Source organism: Cladophialophora bantiana, assembly GCF_000835475.1.
Source record: "Cladophialophora bantiana CBS 173.52 unplaced genomic scaffold supercont1.15, whole genome shotgun sequence".
NCBI classification, from domain to species: Eukaryota; Fungi; Ascomycota; class Eurotiomycetes; order Chaetothyriales; family Herpotrichiellaceae; genus Cladophialophora; species Cladophialophora bantiana.
In genome coordinates, this window is record NW_015971589.1 from 177231 (window position 1) to 200852 (window position 23622).

Below are 23622 nucleotides of genomic sequence, written 5' to 3' on the forward strand. Positions count from 1 at the left end.
AAAAGGCATGGTTCGCATGGGGGGTATGTAGTGGTAGGTTCAGTTATCTGGTCGGTCATCTGTGTCCTGGACCTCCGCATTTCGGTATGGAGAAGCATGCGAGTCGATGCAATGCAATGCCGTGAATAATATTATCGCACCCTCTACCCGGTAATCTAAATATAGATGCAATTGGCCCCCATTTTGACCTGTTAGTTCAAACAAGGCTGAAGGCCTATTCCTTGCAACCTGGCCCCCCCACTCAGCGGGACAAAGCCAAACGCCAAGAACAGAAACAGTCCTGCATAGCAAGTATACTAACAGATACCGGGCTATTGAAACATGCCGATTTCAGAAGTCATGCAAACCCAAATATCTTGACATGGTGTGCAAGGAATTAGAGCTCCACAGATTCCCACTTGACTTACAAGCTGTAACCCGTGTATTAACCTGTCTTCGTGTGTTCCACGTCGCCGTCGTGAGCATTACCACTTCCCATCAAGAACTCCACCATATCCTCATGGATTTCTGCCAATGCGCCTATACACCAAATACTGACCCCAGAAGTATGCGACTTCGCCGATCCATGACAAAGGGGGGCACACATATCCTTCATGACCCAGCCACATGCCTGTCATGATACAAAAACAGTCTTAATCCATCCTCGTTGCTCATGCTTCATCCATTCCGCGCCCTTCCCCTCACACACAACGGACCCTTTCTATTTGTCTACCTCCGTATCACTGAAGGTCCTGTCATCCTTCCGCCTCCACTCAGAAGACTCTGTCTCACAATCATCTCGGCCGCAGCCGCAGCCGCAAGCCTTTCTTTCTGCCTGCTCCGATCCCTCAGATACCCAGCTGCCTCAGGTCTCATCCTTAGAATCCTCAGGATCATGTCATCATTCGGCTCCGCTTGAGCGGCTTTCCATTTTTCTTCTTTGGCTTTGCGTTTCGTGCCGAGGTTGCGAGAGAGCAAAATGCTCTTCGCCCTGCGCGCTCCCGTGAGATTGCCAGGGTCGAGGAGGCCGCCCGCACCCAAGTGATTACTTAGATTGGCGGGAGCAGAGAACCTTGAGCGATGCATTTGTTGAGTTGCAGCCGTTGCGCTGGCCATCCTTTCGGACTCGCGGATGAGAGATTCCGTGGGTTCGAAATAGAAGAAATTGAGCATCTGCAATTCGTGGTACTTTGGGCTCTTTAATACGTTGAGAGGCACGCCGTTTGCTTCTCCAGTGTCTTCATCCACGGCGTTGAAGAATTCAAGGAGAGATTGTAACCACTTGAAGACGATGTCGAGCTCTTGTTGTGTCAGGGCTTTTTGTTGCGAAGGTTTGTCCGATAGAGGCGGGACAAGGAGAGCTTCCACAGTGACGAGAACTTCTTTCCAGATGCGTGTCATGACTGCCTTCATTGCTTCCGACGTCAGTGTTTGTTGCATGATGGCGAAGTTGTCGTCGAAGTAGTCGAAGAGTGGTTTTAGGGCGTTGACAATCTCAGCGTCGGTCGGCATGGTAGTTGTGGGAGCGATCGATGCTCGGTTTCGCGCAAAGAATGACGACACATTGGCGGACACATTTGCCATAGAGATGCCCCGATTCAGGAGAGACCTGAGTGCTCGTCGAGAGAGACAATGGTTGATGTATGCCGAAAGTTTGTCGGTGATCTTTCGTGTCATGTCCCGTTGGGTTCGCTGAAGACTTCTGAAGGCCTTGCCGAAGTAGAACTGAATATCGTCCCGCTCTCCTTCCATGCTGACACGAACCATGACTCGTCCTTGGGTATCAAGATCCAGCCAGTATTCTCTAGGCAAGAAATCGCTAAAGTGTGAAGGATCCAGCTTGAGTGAAGTCCTTCCCACGTAATCGTGATCACCCATGGCGTCCCAGTCCCAGATTGTCGCAATGAGATTGAGGGGTCCTTGTGTAGTTATGTCTACTGACTCGTCCCATCGCGGATTCAGATTTCGATAGACGATCCTGCTCTTGAACAACCTCTTCTGGTATTCGTCCGTCAAGACAACATACGGATCGCTGAATCCATTAACATCGCAAGGTTTGAGATCCTCAGCCTCCACAATTTTGATGGTGAAAACATAATTCGTCGTCTTTTTGTGCCGTTGTGCTAATGGTGGAGCATACTTTTTGATGACTTCGGCACAAGCATCAACATTGACCTCGGTCTCAAGTTTGTCCCATTGTTGAATGGCGAACAGTATGTCGTTGAGTTTGACGAATGATTCTGGGTAGAAATTAAAAGGCTCAACCCTCTCTTTTTGGTTCCAGGTGTCTTTCGCAAGTTGAACCCACTTCTCCTGTCTCGTCATGTTCGCAGCAGCTTCTTGTTCAGGAGTCAATCGGTCCATTTCTCTACTGAACATCTGGTCGAGCAATTCACAATACCTCGACACACCTTGGCCAATAGCCTTCGAAAGGGCCGTCATAAACTTGGCGTAACTCAAATCGTCGTCCCAATTGAGTTCGCTAACTTGGTTGATGACTTGATTGAAAGAGCTGAAAATGTCCAGAACAGAAGTTGAGTGGCGTTCGTCCTCGGTGGGTGTCTGGTCTGGGACTGCCGTCCTGACCTTGAACTCATCCTGCTTGACTGCATTTTCGACCCAGCCAATGACTTGCGTCTCAGTCGTCTTAATCCATCGCCAGACGAAGTCAGCCAGCAGATCCTCGATTTTATAGGGAAAAGGGACATGCGGTAAAGCATCGGCGTGAACACGACGGAATTCGCTCAACCCCTTGTACAAATCAAAGCCGTCCTGAATGGTCACCTCGAATCCCTCTCTTTGGGCAACATTTAGAATTTGCTCCACCATGGCTTTCGAGTCCTCAGCGAACGCTGGCAGAGTACAGTTGACCAAAATCATCAATGGATTGATACCGAGGATTTCTGGATTCTTCCTGAACCTCTTTTGCACCTTTTCTGCCAGCTTCAATACCGCCTGAGCCAATTGCTGGATGTGATAAAATTCCCACTTTTCATGTTCCTGGGGAAGTTCGCGATCTAGAAGAGCGTCGTAAATCTTCCGTGCCTCGGTTGCTAAGCCGTCAATGGCGGCACTCTTGAAGTTTTCGAAATCTTCAGGACTCTGGTTGAAATTTGGGTCGCTTCGAATATGCTCATCTATAACTGCCATAATGACGCCCAACTTTGGCAATTGAGCTTTGTCGGCGTAGGATGTCATGATGACTTCATACAGATCCCGAAGTAACGACTCATAGATGGCATTAAGGAGTTTGCCCATTAAGGCAAAGTCGGCGACGGTCCAATTATTTCGATCATACAAGGTGGTGCTCATGATCAACGAGCTCCTCTTGTTCTTGTTGTCATCCTGTAATGGCTCCTTGACGTAGTTGAAGGCAGCGTCGAGCATTTCCAGACTGAGCTGGTTTTCAAGAAATTTCTCACGAACAACATCCAGAAAGAGGACAACGCGAGTGAATTTGGGTATCCGCCATCTCAAAGCAATTTCATTCAGCAGCTCCATTGTCTCCTTGGAAAATAGGCGGCCCCCTTCTGGACCGTTAGCACTTCCATTCATCTTATCGTTAAGGTCATGATTAAGGGCTTGAAGCATTACAAATCGAAACATGGCTCTGGGGTCGGGAGGTATAAATGTATAGACTTGGGCTGCATTGTCGTTATGCTGGGAGGAATCGCCCGAATCCTGTTGAAGGGCGCTGAGATCCGCCGGCAGATCTAAGACGTAGGAAGAAGAGTCTCCAGATTGCGAGATGGCTCTGGAAAGCTCGGCATATTGAGAATCCGAGGGACTCGAGGGCTCACCCTGGGGGTTGAACTGGGGCAAGACACCGCCCGGCGTGCTCTTTGCCAACTCGGGATTGGACTGTATAATGGCGAGCATCAGCTGGGAAAGGTCTGGTCCTTCACTTCGTTTCCAGCTCTCGTATGCTTCTTGCGTATCGAAGTCATGGGAATTCAGAGTCAACTTCGTCCCCAGAGTGAGGTGCTGCTGGTAAGTCTTCAGATCCTGAAGGGCGGCCTTTTCTGTCCAGACTGGCTTGTTCTTTGTAATGTCTGACTGTAGCATCGTATTGGTCAGGCCAAAGATGCGCCCGACCACCTGAACCAGAGGCATGTCCTTGACCTCATAGCTCAGAGGCACCACCTCCTCGATGGTGGTCCATTCTCCATTTGCTTGCGACGTGGCCAGATTCTCATCACCCTTCAGCAACTTGGACTCTAGAGTTTGCAATCGAGCAGCCAAGTCAGGTTTGTCCTTGGCCCAGTCACGATCCTTGAGAATCAGAGAAAGGAGGCGAACGAAAAGGGCGACGTGCCGATCAACCATGCGCTTGACAGCATCATCTCCGGCAGGGTGGCCCTTCTGTAACTCCTTGGTCGCGGTGGAGAAGAAGATGAGAACGAGATCTTCAGCCCTCCGATCTGCCTCCATACGCTTTTTGAAAGACGGATCGGACAGGGTGTTAAGGAAGATGGCGAAGACCCTCTTAACCATAGCGTCATGATATTCTTGCCGCCTCTCCTTACCCACGAGGATACCTTGTAGCCTCTTTTCCAGCTCTTTAATAAAGTCATGAGGAAATCTTGCGCTCTTTGCATCTCGAACCATGGTGAAATCTTTCATGAGGTCGTTGAAGGAATGGGAAGTGCCAGTGCGGACGACGGTGGGCCGGGTTTCGACATGTTTCTTTCTGGTTTTACGGGGCTGTAGCAAGTACGACAGGTAGGCCACTCGCAAAGCATAGAGGTAGGCATCGTTTGCACTTATGGATTTCCGGCGAACCCTGGAGGAGTCTCTGGAGACTCTCCCTCCATTTCTGAGACTGTTGACGCTCCGGTTGGGCAGCGGTTTCGAGCGGCTGGAAGAAAGGGACATATGGCGATATGGTCATGAATTGAATAGTTTCTTTCTCAATGCGAGAGGAATGTGAAATGATGTACTGCGTATCGTGCTCGAGCCTTGTATTTGAGTGGTCTGCGAGCGGGTGGGCGTGGTCGGACCAGATCAGCCTGGTTCTCTTGGAGATGGATTGTGTCTGCGGCTTTGGGGGGTGGGGGGGAAATTTGGTGTGTTGTGAACTTGTGTGCAGTGGTGAGGCCAGGGTGACGTGACGATCAATACGGAGTCTCAGTAGCGATCATGCGCTATTCCGGCCTTTCGAGGCTGTTCAGACGGTGGGTGTCAACGCTCTGCACTTTTGCTCCCAGAGTTGAAGAGTGTCTATTGACATGTCATCGGGGGTAAGGTGAGGATTCATCAACGGCGTCCGTGTGACAGTCATTAATGTTTCAGGGTCGGCCTCCACGCGCAAGTCGCAGATCCAAGACTGCGGGCGGCGGGCAGTCGCTCATACGCTCATACATTAGCGGCACAGTCAAAGCTCAAGGGGCGAAGAGTTACAGGGGGGGTTTAATGGGCAATAGGCAAGATGGGGATTGTGGCGGCGCCATGACGACTCACTGCAATCACCCGAACAAGTGCCACTAAAGTGCCATCACGTGCGCCACTCTTTATTTAGATTCAAGACGACCTCGACCGGCCTCTGGTCAATACGTCCCTTTACAGCACAGGGAGACCGCGGCCGAAGCTCTAACACCCCTCGATCTATGTCCAAGTGCCCGAGCAGTCGCTTCTCTCGACGGAGTCGAAAACAACAACCCATACTGGTATACGACTTCAATGGGGATTCAACATTGCTAGAGTACTAGCCTGACTGTAGTGAGCACATGGAATTCCATCACCCGAACCGAGGTAGGTGTGTCGGTGTCTTAAACTGCTCACGGTTCTCTCTTCCATCTTTACTCTAGACTTCATATTTCTTTTCAGGTCACCCATCAGAGCAACATGCAGATCAAAGACCGCACCTTCATTGTGAGCGGAGGGTCTTCTGGCCTAGGTCTCGCAACCGCCGTTCTCTTCCTCCAACGTGGCGCAAACGTCTCCATCCTCGATCTTAATCCTCCGCCCTCAGATGCCTCCCTCGACCCATCCCGAATTCTTTTCACAAAGACCAACGTCGCGTCTACCGAGTCATTACAGACAGCCGTGCAAAATACAGTACAATGGGCTCAACAGACTACCAAACCGCTCTCCGGTGTCATCTGTTCCGCTGGCATCGGCACTGCAGCGTTGGCTCTTCCTAAACAAGATCCCTCGGCGACCCATAACAACGTCAAATACATGGACATGTCTGGATTTGATCGTACGTTGGCCATCAATCTCCGGGGCACGGTTGACTTGATCCGGCTCGGTCTTCCGCACATGGCTCTCAACAAACCATGGGGTCCCGACGGTGAGCGAGGGATCGTGATTGTGGTCTCGTCCGTGGCTGCATATGAAGGCCAAGTCGGTCAACTTGCCTACAGCGCAAGTAAAGGCGCCGTCCGCAGCATCGTTCTTCCACTGGCTCGCGAACTGGGCCAAAAGGCCGGGATTCGGGTGATGGGGATTGCGCCTGGTGTCTTTCAAACCGGGATGACCGTGCAACCGAAAAAGAAACCGCAACCAGAAGGAGCCAAAAAGGAAGGAGTTGAAAAATCGAAAGGGAGCACTGGAGCACGAGCGGGCATGAATACGGAAATGATCCAGTATCCAATGCGCATGGGTCAGGGTCATGAGTTCGCACGACTAGTCCAAGAGATTGTTGAGAATCCAATGCTGAATGGGTTTGTCATTCGACTCGACGGCGCAGTGAGGATGCCCAGCCGACTGTGAACATCTGTATTGCATTATACACAAGCCGACAAATCCCCCATCCCCCAAATAAGAACAAGACCATTGGAAACCATACCTCGTACCTTGACCACCCTTCCCATCCTCAGACGTCCCTTTCTATCAACTAAGCGCCAAAACACAACATTCCCAGCACCCTCCTCCCCCTGCCTCCCTTGCTCTTCTCCTCCTTCCGCCTCTTCTTCCTGTCCTTCTCCTCCCGTCTCGCTTCCTTCTTCTTCTCCTCCCGCGTCATCTCAGCCGGCAGGCCCAGACTCACCCGCCTCTCGCGTTCCGCCTGCCTCTGGCGCTCCTGCTCGGCGAGCACGGAGTGCTTGAGGGCTTCGTACTGCGCCGCTTCGCCCTCGGCCAGGCCGCCTTTGGCAACCACGCCGTCGGCGACGGAGAGGTGGGTTGGCATTCTAGATGGGTGGTGGATGGATGTCTAGATGGTATCGAGTCCTATGTAGACAGGTTTCCGAAATATCGGCACGCTGGTTGGTTCAAGGGCCGTTCAGTTCGGTCGAGGCGATCTGGGTCGAGGCAAGTTGAGTTGAGTCGGCGCGGATCCAAATTAATCGAATGGAGATGCTTGATATTTTTTAAAGGAATAAAAAAACGACAGGCAAGGCGGCATTAGAGAATCAATTGACCGCCCCCCTTCCTCTGTCAACGGATTGAAACAGAGAACCAAGGGTCAGGTACTTGATATGTGTCTTGCCCCGGTATATGTAGCACATGCGTATTTCGTGCCTGGCATATACGCTGATGGATACCTACATAGGTATTCATACACCACGCAAATGCATGTACACGTCCGGGTATGGCGATGCCAGCCACATACAAATATCAAGGGCCTGTACACATGCACATATATACCGCCAAACGAATCGTTCCCCGAACAAAACAGCGCGCTGCAAGAATTGGCCTTCCTGGCCGTGCGCTATGCTTGCTCCGTGAAATCCGTTGTACTTGTTAGCACCAGGGCAGTGCTGCTGCAAGGCCCTACACGGCGACGGGACGTCAGGGTTTCTACGAGGTACATACAGTAGCCCTGGGCCGGAGCTCTGTGTGGGGGCCGGACGGTCGCTGGACGGCCATGAGGGATGTTTGATACGAATGTGCGCAAATAGGGCGGATCTTGCGTCCAGGTTCTGCACGGTACGAAAGGACTTGTGGAACAATCTTCTGTAACTCTGATAAACATATTCGATACATATTTACTGACCACGTAGCGCTAAAGATACCCGATATATATTCACCTCCCCTTCCTTCCATCTACCCTGGATGAGCTACTTCAACTCGGGGAATGGTCGACGATAATGCGCAGGGCAATGATACAATCCCTCCGTATCCTTTCCGGGCTCGGGAATCAAATATTTCTGATGGTAGGGCTCTGCGTCGTACCACTGCGTCGCCCTCCTGATCTCGGTGGTGATGGGCTTGCCCTTGTACCACTGCTCGCCCACTTTCTGTTTGATCTCTTCCGCAATCTTCAGTTGGTCGTCGTTCTCGGCGAAAATGGCAGAGCGGTATTGAGTGCCCGTGTCAGCACCTTGTCGATTGAGAGTGGTGGGATCATGCATTCTGAAGAAGAATTCGCAGAGTTGCCGATAGGAGAGACGGTCCGGGTCGAAGACGATCAGCAGGGATTCAGCGTGGCCAGTTCGTCCCGAGCAGACGTCGGCATATGTCGGGGCTTTGGTCTGGCCACCAGTGTATCCAACTCTACAATCTAAAAGACCTTTGCCGTCGCCGAATGTGTGGCGGTATAACTCTTCCAGACCCCAAAAGCATCCCCCGGCGAAGATGGCTCGCTGTGAGTTGGGAGGGAATTGCATTGCTGCAAGAGCATCTGGCTGGAGGGACATGGAGGCCGCGGAGCTCAAGGGACGGAGGAAGCGCGAGAGAAATGAAGGCATCTGAAAGGCCATGGTCAGGACGAGGACGATGATGGGGATGAGGATGGCGTAGGGGGAGAGGTCGCTGAGGTCGGGCTGCAGTTTGGCGATTTGTTTGGTGCTCGAGTGTGAAGAGAAGTTTGGCAAAGGGGGAAAATGTCGATATATACGTGAGATCCAAGTTGAACAATTCCAGATGTCAACGGTCAAAAGCGTATTCGCTTGGTCGTTGAAGTTTCTCGGGAGGGGAAGTGAACGTTGGTGGGTGCAGTTCTCAATCATCAATCACGTCATTAAATAGAGGGGGCGAGCGGATGGGCAAGATGGGGGGCACCCGAGACGCTGGAGGGCGAGGCGCCGAGGGGATGACAGATTCCTGGTGGCAGTTTCGTGGCAGTGCTGCTGGTTGTCGGCTACTAGCTTAGCGGGCTCCGTCTTCTGGCTTCCCTCCCTCTACTCCTTCAAGGCTCACTTAGGCCTGGTGAGCCTATCGTAGCTTGCGCCGACTTCCCCCCAGATCAGGCTCACTAGGCCTGGGATGCATGATTCCGTTATCAGGCTTCGTGGCGGTGACAAATACGGTATACAAGCTATATTTCTGATCATATACCTAGGTAGGCGCAAGGGACGCGGACGCATTCTCAGCCACAAATACCACACAGACTACACCCATGTTGAATTTCTATCATTCATCACGACTCTCCCTTCCTCCCCTTTCCCCTCCGAGTCGAACAAGAACTAAGTCGTTATTGGGGACCAAGCAGTCTCATGCAGGCGCACTAACCAAAGTCACTGCTACCAAAGACTTGACTGATGTCCGAACTCACATGCCTTTCCCAGCCATCTGTTTGAGACTCTGGCAACCTCGGACCAACTTTTCATCTAATTGAAATGGCCAACAGACAGCCAATTCCACAGATGTAAAGTTGCATTTACTCTTCCAGCTTCTTTGAGTGGTTCAAACAACGTTTCGATTAGCCGGGAAAAAGACCAGATTATCAGGCGGGACCTCGAGCTGGGGAAAAGGAGGTGGTATCTACCCATCGATCGAGGTTTGCTGCGTTTTCGTACTCCCTTTTGAACTTTTTCATCCAGCTGATCTGTAAAAGATTAGACGAACAAGGTGGCTAGGTATGAACTGCTCGCCTCCCTGAGGGACAGTACGCCATCTCCACAATCTCCGGACTGGCCGTATTAGTTTGCGGAAACTGTGTCCCATCCATTTTCGCCGATCATAAATTTTCACACTTGGCCGCCAGACAGTTAGCGGTTGGGACTGCTGAAATGAGGATGCTCACTCTCGCGAGGGAACCCGACATCCTTCATCCTCTGGCCGCACTCGACAATGGCATTTTTTAGCGTGTTTCCTCCTGGTTCGCGCTTAGGCCCATCGTCCGTGAGGATAGAGATGAGGAGCGGGTTCCCAAAACACTTCGGCACTGAGTCGATCTTGTCCTAAACAAATGTGGGAAGAATCCTAGACCTTAATATCATGTCAATGCTAGTATTACCGTAATCATCCCACTTCAAGGGTGCCAGGATGTTCGCAACATGCTCAAGGCCCAGGTTTGACGAGCCGTCTACCTCCTGGTTGATGAAGCGAAGCGCGACCCCTTCACCTTTGGGAAGGACTCGCGTGGTGATCTTCGCCGTTCGTTCGACGAGGTTTTTCTGGGACTTCCAGCGATCTTCACGTTTCATTGAGCCGCTGACATCTACGCCACCTGTGTCAGAAATTGAACAGGAGAGAGGTCGTCATCTTTGACTTCCTGATTTCGAGACACTGACCGCAATAGATAGCTTGTTGATATAATGCTACCTTGCTGGTCTTGGGCAGAACCTCCGGACTATCGAGAGTAGTGCTTGTATCGTTTTGCAGCTCCACAGCGTTCTTAGCGACCTCTTGGACGAAGTCTTCCTTGTCTTCGAGGAAACGCTCTATGGGGGAGTCTCCGGCCGGTTCGTTCACTTTCTCCACGAGTGCAGCTGTAGTCGAGCCTTCGCCACGATTCACAGCCTGTGGTTTTTATTCAGTTAGTGTGCACTATTCCCACCTATACTATTGACGAAAGTTGGCTTACCTGGTCCCAGGCCTCGTCTAGATCGATGCTTATGCCGTGCGCCCGCCAGACGATATCATCGGCGACCTTATTGATCTAGGCAACAATGAAGAGGAGTAATCCAACAACCAATTCAATCAACTTGGCCAAGTTCGCCTTCTCCACCAGGTTGAGAGGATGGGTAACAACCCTATCGTAGGTCTTGTCGTCCAAATCTTTCGCATTGTAGCCATCATCATTCATCAGTGTCAAGGATGCCCTGGCCTTTCACTGTAGCCGGATGGATTCGGTACCCTTCTTACGGACCACGAACATCAACGGTGTGTTGGTCCCGTCTACGGGACTGGTTGCGTCAACGGCGCTTGAAGGTATCTTCGCATGAAGTAATTGGATAATCCGAGCACGGTTCTTGTTGGTCTTGAACGCGGCAAGCAGGAGTGGCGTTTCGCCATCTTTGGAGAGAGCGTCTGCTTTGGCACCTCTTTTGAAAAGCAACTGGACTTCATCGGCGTATCCTGCTACCATGGCAGCCCCCAGTGGCGTGAGACCTTCGTTGGGGTCTCGTTGCTCGAGAACAGTCCAATCAGCCTCGATATTTTTTCGAGCCTTGCCTCAGTCAAGAATCCTTTGCGAACAACTTCATGAATACCCATGATGAGAGGTTTGACTTCGGCTACTTTTTGTCATCTGCTGTTGTGGAACTTTCTGAAAAGGTTCAAAGTAAACTAGAACATATTGGGATCCAATACATGTATCCATCTCTATCATAGCTACTATTCTTCCCGGGGCCTCTGCACTGCAGCTGAGTCCCAAAGGCGTTGTGCAGCTTAAGTAAACGGCTAAGATGCCTCCTCAGTCACAGCGCCCCCGCATAAGGAGGCAAATACGGACAGAGAAGCGCCAAATTTTGCCAAAAAGAGGCCGTCGCCGTCTGATTGTCATAGACGGCAGTAGCGCCAAGGGGTTGTGAAGTTGAAATACAGTAGCGGCGGAATTATCGGACTAGGGAGATGTTGGGCTCGTGCGGCTTGAGGCAATAGGTGGGCAGAAACACGACACGTCACCCACCGTGCTGAAAAGGTGCGAGCATGCAGCTGTCTTGCTTTATACTGGTCGGCAGGGACATTAGGGAGGATGATTGTCCACTGCCTGAGGGAGAACGGCCAACATGCGAACAGCGCGATATCTCTGGTATTATGTCAAGTTGAACTTCGGTTGACGGTCCAGAAACCTAGCTTGTAGACTAATTAGGAAAGGAAAGAAGAGTTAATTACCTTATTTGGGCTTTCTAACCGCATTAGGAAGGGTTCTCTTAGCCTCCGGGACTAGCCTGGCGAACTTGCTTCTCGATGTCGCCCTCGATCAACACCGAAAGAACATCATATCCATTCCATGTTTCTAAGCCTAGTACTCCTCTGACTCACTGACCAGCTTGGACTGGGCTCAACAAATGACATCCGCTAATCGTGAGGCTTTTGCCAAAGGTTGGCAAGGAATCTTTGTACTTGGTGATATAGTTGCGTATTTCTTGTAGCGGGATGTTGGTGGTGACAGTAGGCCTCCAGCTTCTGTTTTATTGGACAGACGTGGAGGGACCCAAAGTACTTCATCCAGCTCAGACATGCATGGCAAGTCAAAAGCCTGGGAGGATGTTTTGTCGATGAGCATCTGATGCCAGGAAACCAATGGTGGTTTCCTTAAATGCCCTGGGTTCTGATGGGGCACAGGGGCAGGCCACCGCGACTTATTTCACAGGCTTGAAAATTCGAAACGGACACCCCCTCCCACGGAGCTACCATCTCAACTCTTCGCAAACATCATGGAAAATGCAATCCGGGGGGGGGGGGGGGGGGGGGGTGGACGAAATGGAGGAAGAGGAGTACGAGCACTCCGTGGCAACTTCAAACCTGTTCTACCTCTTCTCAAGACCCTGATTGCACGATTCAACCCGAGAATGCTGCCCATGTTCACCATCATCCAAGAGGCAAAAGCGAGGAAGCTTAAAGTCACCGTCAAGTGCACCGGGCATTCTTACGCTGACCACTCGACTGCCTTTCAGGGCATCTCGCTCGACATCAGGAGGATGAAAAATGTGGCACTTGACCTGAAATCGAAGCAAGTCGCGATAGATTTCGGTGGCCAGTCGGGCGACGTGTATAAGACGCTAATCAAGGACAAGCATACCGGTAACGGCTCTATTATCAACGGCGGGAGATGTCCTCTGGTGGGCGTGAGCAGTTCATCCTGGGCAGTGGTCTTGGTCCGTTTACAAAAAGCTTCGGAATTGGCAGTGACACTTTGATGGAAGCCGCTGTTGTGACGGCAGACGGCGAGAAGATCACTGTCAACGAAAACAATGGGGGAGACACAAAAGGAAGGAATGCTCTTCTGGGTACTGCGCCGCGTCGGCGGGGGCGGCAAGTTTGGTGTCCCGGTGAGCGTGACGCTAAATGTTCAGCGATCCAGCGATTGTCGAACAGAGATGGTGCAGTGGTGGTTGGGCGATGCCAATGGTCCCCTGGCGCAGGAAACGGGGACTTGTTGATGGCAACGATGAACAATTTCTAAACGACAAACTGGCCCACCGTGATGATCATCGACAGCACCTGGCTGCGCAACCTCTGCCAGAGAACGGGCGACGGCATCCGGTTCCTCACCTAATTTGACGGCAACAAGAGCGAATTCAATAACCTCATCAAACACACCAGACGTGGCGAATCAGCTCAAACGACGGTCTTGGCCCGAAGAGTCTACGCGTTTCTTACACGAGACGCTCGTCGGCCAGTGGTCCGAGGAAACCGCGAGGTCCTTCCCAATTAACAAGGCGGAACATCTACAGCTTTTTCGTCTTTCCGATGACAGAGACATGATCGAAAACCTCACGGCCATCATCAGGAAAGATATCGAGACGTTTCGGCGCCTGTCCTCCAGGGAAAAAGTTGAGATCCTCGCCACCTCTCCACGCGGGGGCAAGACGAGGGATGGATGGAGCGGGACATGCGAGGCTTTTTGGGAAAGGGCAAGAAGGAGCTGCGGCCCTTCTCGCTCAACAAGAAGGCCGCGTTCATCTACTTCCCCGACAGCACACTCTCCAAAAAGGCACTCGAGAGGGCGTATGTTGGGGACAGTTAGCATGGATTTTGCCGCGTCAAGGAGTGCTGGGACAGGGATAACTTTTTCGAGTGGGACCAGGGCGTCCGGCTTCTGCAGGGCGCGGTAGATGACCCGGACCCCGACGTGGACTTGCTGAGCGATGAAGACTTCACGGATTCGAGCGCAGGAGCATAGTGGGAGGCCTTTGTGAGAAAGGATGTCAAGGCAGGCCTTGATGATCTGACCAAATCGGGCTTTTGAGACCAGGTGTAGGTGGATGGACGTCGATACCATACGCTGTTGACCCCTTTTGACCCCGTCGTACCTCTCATACATTAGAAGCCTGCAAGGAGAACCCGAACTTAGGCAATTAGTGAACGTGGCTGCCATTCGAAAGGCAGGCTTGTTTCAATCCAGCGCAGCCACCAACATCGACACGAGACAGATCTGAGGAAGGTCAAGTCTCGAAATGAATGGCATAATCTCTAAACAAATTAATACAGCTGGATCATGTTGCTGCCGTCAGTCACTTGAGCGAAACGTCTAATTGGTTTACAGACAGGAGAAACAGAAGCCCTAAAAGACCCACGACACTCGTCTTCCGGTCGGGAACAGTCCAGTATCAGGTCCACTAACTCTCTCCAGCTGATCCAGTCGAAGTTGAATCACATCCCAGAACCAGAACCCCCGTTTCATGATAATCCGCATCTTTGAAGTCGTCCCAGCCGTCCCGTTCCCACCCCGTTCCTGTCCAAGACCTGTTAACTCCGGGATCCTGAATTCAACCGCTGCTCCCGGCGGCAGTCCTAGCCATAAGCCTGTAACACCAGAATATGCAAACGATCAGGTAAAGTGGCGTACGGCCAATCAAGCAATGGCTGTTCTTTCCTAAAGTTAACCACCTGATGTTTGTCAAATTAACGCCATACGGCTTTCCCGGTAGGCATCAAACTTCCCCTGCTAGCGGAATGTCCGTGCCCGATTGGCGCATGCGTAACAGAAGAGAGTCTCACTCCTCCTGCTCGCTCAGCACCACCGCCAGCGCCGGTGGGGGTGCCTCGCACGTCCATCCCGCTCATCGTCGTCCGTCGCATAGGATTCGACTGTGTCCCCAAAGCCTTCCCGTGACTATTAATTCCTTGAACGCGCGGACTAAGCACGCCAACCTTCCAAGGCCCTGCGTCGTTCTCTTTCAAAAAATCGTTCTTCGTGCCATGGACCATCCTCCTAACGTGGCCGGCAGCGAACATCGACTCGTTGGGCGGAGAACCAGCAGCCCCCGCCGTTGCTGCCGTAGGGGATCGGCGCCGCTGAGTCCGGGAACCATGAATACCTGAACGGCGAAGGGAAGAGGAGCGTTTGACCGCTTCACGGATTTTGAGCACGTCTTCTTTATCAGAGGCGGTGCTGTGGTGGTTTTCCGTGTCCGAGTTTGTTGCCGAGGAAATCCCGCCGGTATCTGTGAACGTGTCTGCAGTGGCTTTATTTTGCTGTGTGGGAATGAGAGAGCGGCGGTTCGATGCTCTGCTCGGGTCGATTTCTCTCAATGGTGATGCCTCATTGTCTGAGGACGACAGCGACGACATCTTCGGAGGCATCATGCTTGAGGAGAGTGGTGAGCCGTCATATTTCTTGGAAAGAAACCCGGCTTGAAAGCGGCGGCTCTTGGGTTGGACGTTTAGCGTAGCGTCTGGGGGAGGAGGGATGGGGGAAGAATCAGGAGATTGTGTCTGCAATTTCGAGAAGGACGAGGTCAGATCTGACACTTGGGGTAGGCTGATTTCAGCGGTTGATTCGTCCGACGAAGTGAACTTCTGTGGCGTCTTCTCAAACTCCGCAAGAGCGCCATCCTCGATGTCGTCTTTCCATCTTACAGCTCGCTTAACTCCCTTGGCAGGAGCTTTTCTTTTCTTCGGGGTGAAGGATATCTGGACACCTTTCTTTGCACTTCCCAGCAGACCACGACGTCTAGGCGATGGTCTAGCTGGAGATAATGCGAGGTGAGAAGCCATAATCGCAGCGGGCTTAGCCCTCACGGGACTTCCTTCCGTGATCGAGTTGTTGACATTCTGTTTGCGTCGTTTGGGTGTGCCTGCCTTGGTAGGGGCAAATGCCTCGACAGGAGCAAGGCTTCCATCTGGTTTGACGACATAAGATGCCGCACCCGTGGCGGAATTGATCATCCTTCCCAGAATCTGAGTGGCGGCTTCAACTGCCTCATCAACGGTCATGCGGTTCAAGCTTTCAATGGCCGAGATGGTCTCAAAGTGAGCTCGCAGGAGAACTTGGATGGTGGGTGCGTCTCCATTTTTGTCTTGCTCCGCCAAAGCTGCAAAAGCTTCCCGCTCAGCATTCAACTTCAGCAGTTCCACTTCGCGTCGAAGCATCTCAGAATCAATCATGTCGCCTGTATCCACTTCCTTCAGCTGTTTCAAGGTGTGCTCCAATGCCGTGTTCATAGGACGATCCCAGCTATTCTTCAGAACTTTCTGCTGGCAGTGATGTCGGCCGCTCTCCAACTCCATCATGATGCCTTGAGCCGTCTTCTTCACAGCCTGCATATTTTTCATGAGATCTTCTTCGTCCAGGTTGTCGTAAACTGCATCGAAGGCAGAAATCCAAGAAGACAGCATGGCAATCCGTCGGCCTATTTGTTTCAACTTGATCATGTTGTTCGTTCTTTCTTGTCTTTCTGCCCCAGAGTTCTCGTATGCCGCTCTGATTCTCTGTACTCCTTCTCGGGCAATGATTTCTTTCTTTTCATTCTGCTTCTTGAATTTGGTGAAAGCAAATGCCTCTGCGTCTTTCAGTTGAGCTTTCAATTCGTTGATCTGGGCCATCTGTTCGTCGATCTTCACTAGGTAATCTTTGACATGGCGATTGACATTATACACATTTCGAGTGACCTTTGTCTGAATATTCTTCGCTCGGTTGGCGTATCGGAGAGTGTTTTGCGTTTCGTCAAAGTGTGCACTCGAAGGACTGACACAAACGATCATGACAGTCTTGCAATTGCCGCCGAGAGAAAATTTGAGCAGACGAGTGAGTTTCGAATTTCTGTAAGGTACGTGGTTGCGTTTGCGTGGATCACAAAGGGCATTGATACAACTTCCCAGTGCCAGGAGAGATTTGTTGATGTTAGCACCTTCGAGCAGACGTTCGCCTCGATTCTTGGTAGCGCTTGCACGTTCGCTACCTGCCAGATCGATTATGCTCAAAGTTGCCATTGTATGGGGCTCCTCTACGCCGGCGTTCCGGTCCTTTTGAGCCACATTGATCTGCAAGACGGCGTGTGATCGGGAAGAGGTTGCGTTTGCTTCCGTGGGTGACATTGTCCGCATTTCATTCCCTCTCATGATCATCTCCATGACCTCTTCAACACTTTGCGGGTGATGGCTTGAGAGCCCCGCAACTGAGACTGCCTGGTTGGAATCCTCTCTCAGCATCAACCCGCCTTTGACGTTGCTCGGGACGAGCAGATCACGGATAGTTTCGTTGTAGATCTCAAGATAGGATAAGGATATCTCTGTGACCTTTTCGCTGGACTGCTCTTGAACCCTCTCAAACAGCTCCTTCATAGCTGAGAAAATGATGCCCGGCTCTTGGGCAGTGCCGGTGATTGTATGAGTCTTTCCACAGCCCGTTGCGCCATAAGCGAAGACGGTTGCATTATATCCATCCAAGACACTATCCAGCAGTGGTCTTGTAGTGGCTTCGTACACTTCACCCTGGGATGCGTTTTCGTCGAAAATGCGATCGAAACCAAATGTCTGGTCTTTGACTCTTTTGCCGGAGGGGACGACTGAACGTGAGAACTTCTGGACTGGGTTGTCTTCCGGAGGATCGAATATTCTGTTGGACCAAATCAATATGCGGGAAAGATTTAACGGAGTGAGCGGTGGATCCACATACAAACACTTCTCATCGACGACTTTGATGACGGAGCGAATGCCCTTTTGAGAGAGCTTTGGAGTTGGGGCAGCAGCCAGCGAGCCATCACCCAGAAAGATCGTTGTGTCGTCGCATTTTGTCAGTTGAGCGGCTTCTCTGATCGTAAACGGTCTAACTCGGACAGTGACTGAAATTGATGAGGCACCATCGGAGGCCATGGTGGCAGTGTGAGCTGCTTCAGATAGAGGATCACGGCCAGACAGAGCTCATCAGGGCACCCCTAGCAGGCCCTGGGAGAAAATGCGAGCGGTGAGATTCAGGCACGGTACGAAATGGTGAGTGTCGTAAAGATCAGAATGCAGGTCGGAGGCAGTGATCGAGGCTGTGGCTTGTTGAAGGTGTGTGTGGAGCGTTGATTTCAACTGCACGCATTGAGAGTCACTGTTGCGACTTCGCTCGATTCGCGTTAGTCTTCTTGGCGCTTTTTGTTGTCCAGGCAACGCTTTTGTCACGTGTCCCTCACACGAAGCTCTCGGCTTTCAGGCCCTTTTCATTCTTAATTTCTCCATATATTATTGTTCCTCCTTTCTATCTGTCTAGAGAACAGTGCCTCTTTACAATGAATAACAGCCAGCTACCCAGTTCATAGGCATTGCCTACCCTTAACATGCTTGTCACATTGATTCTAGCCCTCCCCACATTAAGGGAGCTTCTTCCCAGCTTTCCCATCGCTCCGCAAAGGTCCCTTGGTTTGTGCGAGAGTTCAACAGCAGGAAATCATCACAAGGTCTAGGTACCCATGTTTTAATCACGAGATGTCCCTTCCCTCCGGGTGCCGCTCCGTTCAATACCCGCAATGGTCAGAAGCCGCTGTTATACTCGGTATATACCAAGTACACTTCTTGACTTCGATCAATTCCACCTTGCGATCGGGCGGCTATTCGCGGCTCCAAGTCAGCCGATCAGATCCACAGGTTCCTGTTTATCTCGGAGGGGTCATGGGTTACCAGGGGTGGAGATGGGCGCTGACGTATCGTTAATCGTACGGTATACCACGAGCACGCTCCCACTCTATCTTGTCGATTAGCCCACTGTTCCTATCATCTGCAATTGCTATTGAGATGAGTTTGCATCTGTGCTGCTAGCTTCTCACTCTTTGTCCTATTCTTGCTCCTCTTTTCGTCTTGCCGCTTCCTGGTGTCTAGAATGGACCTCCATCTTTATACCAGATTAACGTCACGAATACCATCGAGGCAAGCCCTTCATGCGCAAGCCTTCCTTGCTCCCTCTGTGTACTCGCGTCACGAGACACGCCTACGATATCGAAAAGAGAATTTCGAGAACAGAGGGTTCCAACAGATATATCAACATCGCAAAGCGCATACACGACGCAACATAACATCCACAGCCTACGATGCCGCAGAGACCGATACGCCGCCCTCAGACATGCATTCCTCCAGACCCTTAGCATGCGTTCCCTTGCAGTCCCTGGTGCGATCTTATATCATCACCTCGATATCATCCATTCCGCCTCTGCTCCGTCCTTCATTAGCCGCCATGACCTTTCTCGCTCATACAAAGTCGGCTCTGTTCAACCCTGACCGCAATCCGATCCTCCACTCTCTCCTGAAACGCACCTTTTATGCCCAGTTCTGTGCTGGAGAGACGCCGTCAGAGGTTCGAAGCACAGTTGCAAGCTTGAAGCACACTGGGTTCAAAGGAGTAATATTAGGCCACGCGAAAGAGGTCGTCCTCAGTAAAGAAGAGGCCGATGGGTTGGATGTGCCTAAGAATGCAGCAGAACAGGCTCAAATCGATGCCGAGGAAATTGCCACGTGGAGACAGAACACCATTGACACGGTGGACCTTACGCAAAAGGGTGACTTCGTCGCGCTCAAATTCACCGGAGCGGGACGCCAAGCACTTCGACATCTGAAGGCCACAATCGCATGCTCTCCAGAGTTCGAGGTGGCAGTGCACGACATCTGCCAGCGAGCTCAGGAGAAGGGTGTCGGGCTCCTGTTCGATGCCGAACAAGCATCCTTGCAACAAGGTATCGACAACTGGACCTTGTACTTCGCAAAGAGATACAACAGAGAACAAGCGTTGGTATACGGTACCTACCAGGCTTACGCGAAAAGGACTCCAAAAAATCTGGCCAGCCATCTTGAGCTAGCTCGACGAGAAGGCTTCGTGCTCGGTGTGAAGCTGGTACGAGGGGCGTATATGGGCAGCGATCCCCGAGAGCTGTTCTGGGGAACCATCGAAGAGACCCACAATTGCTACAACGGCATCGCGAAGAGCATCCTGCAACGGCGATACCAGGGCATCCTGCAGCCGGGGGAGGCAGGATGCACGGAGTTCCCTCGGGTAGCTCTCGTGCTCGCCACCCACAATGCGGAATCGGTGAGACTAGCCAGCGAACTTCGAGATGAACAAGCGCGCACTGGTGAAGCCCGGATCGAGCTCGCATATGGCCAATTGATGGGGATGGCGGATAACGTCAGCTATGAGGTGGTACAGCGGGCAAGGACCCGTCTAGCGTCACACAACAACAACAGCAGCGTGGAGGTTCCCAAGGCATATAAGTATTTGGTTTGGGGCAAGATGGGGGAATGCATGAAATACCTCCTTCGCCGCGCCCACGAAAATCGAGATGCCATGACCAGGACGGTCGAGGCACGACGGGCATTGGGTCGGGAGTTGGGCATCAGAATGGCGTTCTGGCGGCGCTGAAGGGCTCAAGAGGCCACGAATGGAAGGAGACAAGAAATGTTATGGATCATGGACGGGGGGGCGGGCACATGTGATAACTTTGTAGGTTCTCACAGCGTTGCTTTGGCTTTGGCTTTGATTTACGAGCACTATGTCTGATATTTCTGGGTCTTATCTGCAGGTTGGTGCTATTGAAGCGAAGAGAGATCCAGATGTCCATGGACCGAGGACCTTAATGGACGGACCTAATGAACCATGGGTCCTGGAGTGTGCGCGGTGTGGAGCCCTGAATGGAGCATTTGGAGGAGCAAAGGACCAGTTTGGAGGTTGGAGCAGCAAACATACAGTACAAATGGGAAGAGATTCCCACCGAAGCTGGCAGGAGCAAACAAAACTCGCCCTTTCGAAATTGGCACACATTCAGAGTGATCTCGCGAAGCTTGAAGTTACAAGATACAAGAAACAACCGCCCTTTTTATTTTGGTTTTGGTTCGGGTAGCTGCTGCTTGAAGTTGATGCCCATATCCGCCACGACTCCCGCCACGCGCTGCTGTCTCTGATCTGTAGCGGGAGCCTTCCCCTTGCTTGCCTTGTCACTTCTTTGTTTGCAGGCATCCCAGCACCAGATTCCAGAACCTGCCCGATCCAAAGTGAAGTGACTGCCTGAGACTCCAGGAGAAGGTCTATTGAACACCGCCCTCACACGTCTGCCGGACCCCTTCAAAGGCGACCAGACCAGATCAGAAACATCTTTCCTCGCACCCTGCTCTCTGCTCCCTGCTCCCTCATCCCTCGCCATGATGCTCTCCAGATACTCCTCGTCCTCCTCCACCTCCAGCCCAACCTGGCGCAGCCTTGGCCACCCCTCCACCGTCCCCATCTACTCTCCCTCCCTCATCTACAGTGACGCCAGTAGTGACGATTCTGAAGTTGGTGAACCCCCCCTGGCCTCCTTGGACACAATATCTCTCACACTCCCTCCATCATCGTACCCTCGTGCCCTCCAAATCCCGCGCAAGGCGAAGGCGAAAGCATACTAATCAGGCATCAACACAGGACATTATGGCAATCGGAAACGACCCTCTCCATGTCAGCGATGTTATGGCGGATGCCCTGAGCCACTTGAACCGGGTGGTGGAGCATGTAAGGGACGGCTCTTCCCATGTTGCAGCACGCTGGACTAATCATGGAACAGCTGCGAGGCGAAGGTGAAAATGAAGCAGCGAATGGCATCGCACGCGACGTCCACTCCATGCTTGACACGTTCAATCATACCACGGCCCCTTGGTCTATCGAGAAATTCCACATGAACTCCATCCCTGTCGCCAAAGCTCAACTACTCCCCCAAAACGGCAGTGCCGGTCGTGCTGTGGCAAGACCCAATACTTCGTCCACTTGGGCAGCGGTCGCTGCAACCGACATCCCGAGCAACAATCGTTTGGTCAAGTTTGGACCGTCTGATGGATTAAAGCGACACATCACCGAGCAGGACTCGTCAAACCAGGCCCAGCCGCGGGAGGAGGACTTCCGCTGCATATGGATCTATGGCTGGTCCAAAGATAAGCCCTTGAGCATGGTGACGGAACGAATCAGCACCGGTGCCATCTTTTCCATGGCATACGTGGAGCAATATGAGGCCGTCTGCGTCATCTTCCAGTACGCCGGCGCAGCCATGATCTTCATGAACGAAGAAGCTGAAGCAGTTCATGACTATGGTCTTGGCTTGTTCGGAAAAGGCCATGAGGTCAAGTATGGCGAGCCGTATCCCGAGAACGACGACCTCGTTCGCATGTCACCTCCCACCAACGAGCGCCGGCGCTTGACCTTTGCCCGTCAACAGCTCTTCACCAATGGTTTGACTGAGGAGAGATTCAGGAGGGACCTGGCCGAGCTTGTCGGTCGACACAACGTCGAGTTGGTATGGCTGTTTAACACTGGCAATGGTAAGTCGGCACACACCCCGCCCTCGCCCTGCCCTCACCCTACCCTCTGCTGGTCTGACCGTCATCCCTAGCTACGGCCGTCTTTTCGTCGACTGTCATTGCCCGCATTGTCCGAGACGAGTTTCTTCGTCGATCGAGGAGGCCCGGACCTTACCAAGAGGTCCAGGTTGGGTTTTCTCATGACCCATGCGAACGTCCCATGAACTTGATCACTCAAATTCCATACCCCGCCCCAGGTCCTCGAGATCGCAGCAACAGTGCAAAGTCTGGATCGAGTGGCCGTTCCTACAACCCCAATGCTGCCAAATTTATTCCAGGCGCAGGCACCCGCGTCCGGAAGGGTACCGACTCAGATGGTTGGCAGACTGTTCAACGCAGACGCTAAACGAGGAGGTTGCTTCCTCCCCTTTCCTTTTGACTACCCACATACTCATTCTTTTTGTGAAACTGTTTTTCTACAGATTGTCGTGGAAATGGAATATTGCAGGCCTATGGATAGCCCATGGCACTGCTCTCGAGTCTCAAGGGTATACTGCAGGTCATTTCGGATGGTGAAGCATTGCAAAGCGAGGGCGACATGGTGCACAGACAAAGCATTTGCTCATTGGGGAGATCTGGACAAGGGGTTATCAGCATATGATACATACAGAACATCTGGCTCAACTGCTGGAATGGACGACAGGACGTTGCAGCTTGCAAGGAATGGTGTACGGTTGCTTTCTCTCTCACTCGAGAGTCTCCTACTTGTATGCCTCCGGATTTGGCAGGACCATATTAAATCCCTGTGGCGCCCGAACGTTGTTATTTCTTTTTGCTCTACTCAGTTTGCTCCTGGATGTTCCCTCTTCCTTTGCTCTGTACACGTCTATCTCCTGTCCAGGCCTCCCTCGAACATACCTAGTGAGTTAATAGGGCGTGGTATTCACCTTGAGATCGGACCCCAGTAGTTTCAACTCTTTGTGTCTGGTGCTGCTGTCTTGTGTCACCCTGTCTGGTTGTCCCGGCCAGCTTCCGCCCCACAGGTATTCCATGTCTCCCTATTCGCGATACTAGGGTCTGCATGTCCGTCTGATGGTGGCTCCTAGTCTTGGTGGCAGGTCACGTTCAGCAAGGGTTGAGCTTTTCTCGATACAGCCGGCGGAGGCCAACAAGCGGATTGTTGACATTTGAGCTGGAGGCCAGTTGAGCCATGGCACGAATTAGTCGTCAGCAGTGGATCACCCATGGTGGAAAGGCTGGAGGTTCGTAGCTCATCTTTGCTTGGAAGGATGAATGGCGTGGAGGTCGAGTGTGTGTGTACATCTCATTCAGGTCTTGAAAGGATAAAGA

At 52.0% G+C, this 23622-nt stretch overlaps 10 protein-coding genes across 10 annotated transcripts; 5 read left to right on the forward strand and 5 right to left on the reverse strand.

Annotated features, from left to right (window-relative positions):
• Positions 1-708: 708 nt before the first annotated feature.
• Positions 709-4854, reverse strand: Z519_09254 (uncharacterized protein; the record flags this gene model as incomplete). The annotated part of the gene is made up of 1 exon (XM_016766978.1): positions 709-4854. One exon carries the CDS (start codon positions 4852-4854, stop codon positions 709-711), a length of 4146 nt encoding a protein of 1381 aa, XP_016616494.1.
• A 969-nt stretch (positions 4855-5823) lies between these two features.
• On the forward strand, positions 5824-6693 carry Z519_09255 (uncharacterized protein; the record flags this gene model as incomplete). Its single annotated transcript, XM_016766979.1, has 1 exon — positions 5824-6693. The coding sequence occupies one exon, from the start codon at positions 5824-5826 to the stop codon at positions 6691-6693; it is 870 nt and encodes a 289-aa protein (XP_016616495.1).
• Positions 6694-6817: 124 nt separating this feature from the next.
• On the reverse strand, positions 6818-7111 carry Z519_09256 (uncharacterized protein; the record flags this gene model as incomplete). Its single annotated transcript, XM_016766980.1, has 1 exon — positions 6818-7111. One exon carries the CDS (start codon positions 7109-7111, stop codon positions 6818-6820), a length of 294 nt encoding a protein of 97 aa, XP_016616496.1.
• Positions 7112-7982: 871 nt separating this feature from the next.
• On the reverse strand, positions 7983-8624 carry Z519_09257 (peptide-methionine (S)-S-oxide reductase; the record flags this gene model as incomplete). Its single annotated transcript, XM_016766981.1, has 1 exon — positions 7983-8624. The coding sequence occupies one exon, from the start codon at positions 8622-8624 to the stop codon at positions 7983-7985; it is 642 nt and encodes a 213-aa protein (XP_016616497.1).
• A 1230-nt stretch (positions 8625-9854) lies between these two features.
• On the reverse strand, positions 9855-11176 carry Z519_09258 (uncharacterized protein; the record flags this gene model as incomplete). The annotated part of the gene is made up of 6 exons (XM_016766982.1): positions 9855-10030; positions 10103-10306; positions 10380-10608; positions 10673-10747; positions 10778-10915; positions 10958-11176. 6 exons carry the CDS (start codon positions 11174-11176, stop codon positions 9855-9857), a joined length of 1041 nt encoding a protein of 346 aa, XP_016616498.1.
• A 1429-nt stretch (positions 11177-12605) lies between these two features.
• On the forward strand, positions 12606-12953 carry Z519_09259 (uncharacterized protein; the record flags this gene model as incomplete). The annotated part of the gene is made up of 1 exon (XM_016766983.1): positions 12606-12953. One exon carries the CDS (start codon positions 12606-12608, stop codon positions 12951-12953), a length of 348 nt encoding a protein of 115 aa, XP_016616499.1.
• A 695-nt stretch (positions 12954-13648) lies between these two features.
• Positions 13649-13939, forward strand: Z519_09260 (uncharacterized protein; the record flags this gene model as incomplete). Its single annotated transcript, XM_016766984.1, has 2 exons — positions 13649-13764; positions 13819-13939. The coding sequence occupies 2 exons, from the start codon at positions 13649-13651 to the stop codon at positions 13937-13939; spliced, it is 237 nt and encodes a 78-aa protein (XP_016616500.1).
• A 722-nt stretch (positions 13940-14661) lies between these two features.
• Z519_09261 (uncharacterized protein) lies at positions 14662-17853 on the reverse strand (the record flags this gene model as incomplete). The annotated part of the gene is made up of 2 exons (XM_016766985.1): positions 14662-17596; positions 17657-17853. The coding sequence occupies 2 exons, from the start codon at positions 17851-17853 to the stop codon at positions 14662-14664; spliced, it is 3132 nt and encodes a 1043-aa protein (XP_016616501.1).
• Positions 17854-19192: 1339 nt separating this feature from the next.
• On the forward strand, positions 19193-20371 carry Z519_09262 (uncharacterized protein; the record flags this gene model as incomplete). The annotated part of the gene is made up of 1 exon (XM_016766986.1): positions 19193-20371. One exon carries the CDS (start codon positions 19193-19195, stop codon positions 20369-20371), a length of 1179 nt encoding a protein of 392 aa, XP_016616502.1.
• Positions 20372-21412: 1041 nt separating this feature from the next.
• Positions 21413-22678, forward strand: Z519_09263 (uncharacterized protein; the record flags this gene model as incomplete). The annotated part of the gene is made up of 3 exons (XM_016766987.1): positions 21413-21493; positions 21546-22293; positions 22365-22678. 3 exons carry the CDS (start codon positions 21413-21415, stop codon positions 22676-22678), a joined length of 1143 nt encoding a protein of 380 aa, XP_016616503.1.
• Positions 22679-23622: the final 944 nt, after the last annotated feature.